This window comes from Myotis lucifugus, unplaced genomic scaffold, assembly GCF_000147115.1.
Source record: "Myotis lucifugus unplaced genomic scaffold, Myoluc2.0 scaffold_366, whole genome shotgun sequence".
Lineage (NCBI taxonomy): Eukaryota > Metazoa > Chordata > Mammalia > Chiroptera > Vespertilionidae > Myotis > Myotis lucifugus.
In genome coordinates this window covers 727,352-730,466 of record NW_005871414.1, presented here as the reverse complement: position 1 = coordinate 730,466, position 3,115 = coordinate 727,352, and the positions used below count along the sequence as shown (strand labels likewise).

The window sequence follows — 3,115 nt, the reverse complement described above, 5'->3', positions numbered from 1 at the left end:
CACGCCAGTCTGCAGGGGTGAGGGAGGGAGATCTCAGCGAGAAGCGTGGGAGGCAGCTCTATGTGGGAGCCAGAGCCAGAGCCAGAGCCAGAGCCAGGTTGTGCGCTGGGTTGAGAAGCTTGGTCTTGACTTGGTAAGGAGAGGAGGTGCCAATGAAGGCTTCTAAGCTGAGGAATAGATTCTTAGGATTGAAGTGTGTGGCTGAGTCTGGGGTGGGGGGATTAAAATTGGGAGCATAGAAGTCACGTAATTTACTTGACAGTAAGTCATAGTTTAGTGGAAAGGAAATGTCCTCTCTACAGTTCCCTGACCCCTAAGGTATAAAAGCTGTGTCCCAGTCCTCAGCGTATCAGTAACAAAGCTAGCACATTCCATTTATTCACAGCTATGACCCCGTTTCTACAACACTGTACACTGCACAGTGACATACAGTAAATATTGCTGACTAATGAGTCACTGTTAGCACATTCCACTTGTTCACAGCTATGACCCCGTTTCTACAACACTGTTCACTGCACAGTGACATACAGTAAATATCGCTGACTAATGAGTCACTGTTAGCACATTCCACTTGTTCACAGCTATGACCCCGTTTCTACAACACTGTACACTGCACAGTGACATACAGTAAATATCGCCGACTAATGAGTCACTGTTGGTTTTGAACAGGCTGTCCTTCACAGTCTCTTAGAACGACACGGTACCGCATTTAGAAAGTTATTTTTCATGATCTCTCTCAAAGTTGATATGAATGATTTTCACTTAAAAGAAATTCCTTTTAAGTTTGTTTACATTGACATTATTTTGTAAATACTAAAAACATATTGTATCAACACTAATGATGGAGGAGGTCCGGAGTTCCCAGTGCTGATACTGAAAGCGTATATGCTTCTGTCAACCCAGCCCTCCAAATGGTTTATGTGTCACGTGGAGTAGTTAGAACCGAGGTAAATGGAGTCAGTTTTGTATCTGGTCCTCACATCTCTTCTTCCGTGTGGATGGACTGACACTTCACGTGTTGAGTCAGTAAACAAATAGCTAGTGGGTTTTCTTCCCCGAACCTCCTAACTCGGCATGTACTGTAAAGTTCACCCAGATGATAATGTGTGCCGAGAGGCAGGGGAACCCAGACCAGGTAACTTTGACAAATGGAGAGCCTTTCTGCCAATCCCCACGCCTTGCCAGTCTGCCTGGACTGTAATTAATTCGAGGCAGAGGTGCAGTCCACATTGCAGCTGCACGATTCCTTTGCTTTCAGGGATCAGGAGTGGCTCATTTACTCACTGAATTGAGGAGAAATAGCAAATTACAGATGTTGCTTTTTTAAAAAAATATATTTTATTGATTTTTTACAGAGAGGAAGGGAGAGGGATAGAGAGTTAGAAACATCGATGAGAGAGAAACATCGAACAGCTGTCTCCTGCACATTCCCCACTGGGTATGTGCCCACAACCAAGGTACATGTGCTTGACCAGAATCGAACCTGGGACCCTTGAGTCCACAGGCCAACGCTCTATCCACGGGGCCAAACCAGTCAGGGCACAGATGTTGCTTTTTGTAGGAACTACCAAGGAACAGTTATCCTGATAATTTCTTAACATGGTGAACTTCAAAGAACTTCCTCTTCTCATTGTCTTCTTAAAAGGAGCAGACATTCTCATGATGGCCGAACACAAAAGGAATGGACTTTTTCCAATAAACAGGCAGACCACACTTCCCACAATAGGACTGTGTTGCTGCTGTACGTAGACGGCTTTCTAAAACGCTGGCTTTTATTTCCAGGATATATTTAAGGCTAATGGCTTCTTTGTTGGTGAAAGCTATAATTCCATAAGGAATGGAGATGGGATAAATATCACTTGGAGCAACACTGAATACTCTTCCAGGCTGACCTTAGAACACATTTTGAATTTTGTGCTTGGGGTGGGGCCTGGTGCATATATTGAATTCTTGGCGTATACCAGCTAGTTTGCACTCTTTTTTTCTTTAATAAACCTTTTACTTAGAAAGAATTGTAGATTTACAAAAGAATGGCAGTGATAGTACAGAGTGTCTATGTAACCCTCACCAGTTTCCCCCGATGTCACATCTTACATAACCGTGGCACGTTTACCAAAACTAGGAAATTAACTTTGGTACTTTGTGACTACAGATTTCATTAATTTTCCCACTAATGTCCTTTTTCTGTTCCAGATCCAGTCTAGAATCCCACATTGCATGTAGTCTCTGTGTTTGTGCGTGTCTGTGTGTGTAATTAAGTTTATTAAAAAGGTCATAGACTATAAGACTTTCATTTGCAAGGATATCTTAAGCATATGGTACTTTCCTGATATGTTTGACTAATGCGTTTCTAAAATGTCTTTGCAGAGATTGCCTTACAACAGGTTTCCATGTTCTTCCGATCAGAACCAAAGTGGGAGGTAGTAGAACCATTGAAAGACATAGGTGAGAAACTGGCATGCCCATCCCGTTAAAAAAGACACATCCAGGACTGGGTTCTTTGTCATGCTTCCCTGTATGTATCCCAAGAGAGCTCCTAAACGCAGGTGGTTTCTTTTTCTTTTTGCTTCCCTGTTGCTTGAGGACGCAGTCCGTAACTTTTACTACTTAGTGAATCTTGGTTCAAGCCCTATCTGAGGATTTCGATGGAAGTAACATATCTTCAGCACAGTTTAATCACTCATTCCTCATCTTTTTAAAAAAAATTTTGTCTTATTGCTTAAAGTATTACAAAGAGTATTGCATATGTCTCCTTCCCCCCCCCCTTGACATTCCCCTGGCCTCCCCTACCCCCTCATTCCTCATCTTTCTTTTCCACTAAATTTAAACTGAAGTGCTGTTTTCCTGTTTCTATGAATAGAGTAATTTCTTTGCTGTTTTTTTTAGTGCAGTCTTTACCATGTCAACATTACCAAATGGTTGTTTGATTTGTGCCTATATAACTATGGATAATGTTGCGAAGCTTAATTTTTATTAATTACTCAGTCAATGAAATGCATCAATTGGCACAAAAATTATGTAGCTATAAACACATTTCTGCTTTATGGCAGGTTGGAGGATAAGGGAGGAATATTTCTTGATGAAGATTAAAATCAGCCAAAGGAACGGCTAGTGT

General features: G+C 41.7%; 1 protein-coding gene across 1 annotated transcript in view; it reads left to right on the top strand.

Annotated features, from left to right (window-relative positions):
• The window catches only part of PXK (PX domain containing serine/threonine kinase like), a 50,861-nt gene that overhangs the window by 16,615 nt on the left and 31,131 nt on the right, over positions 1-3,115 (top strand). The window contains 3 exon segments of the mRNA XM_023765010.1: positions 2,368-2,445; positions 3,051-3,086; positions 3,089-3,111. Coding sequence (XP_023620778.1) covers positions 2,368-2,445; positions 3,051-3,086; positions 3,089-3,111 — 137 coding nt within the window.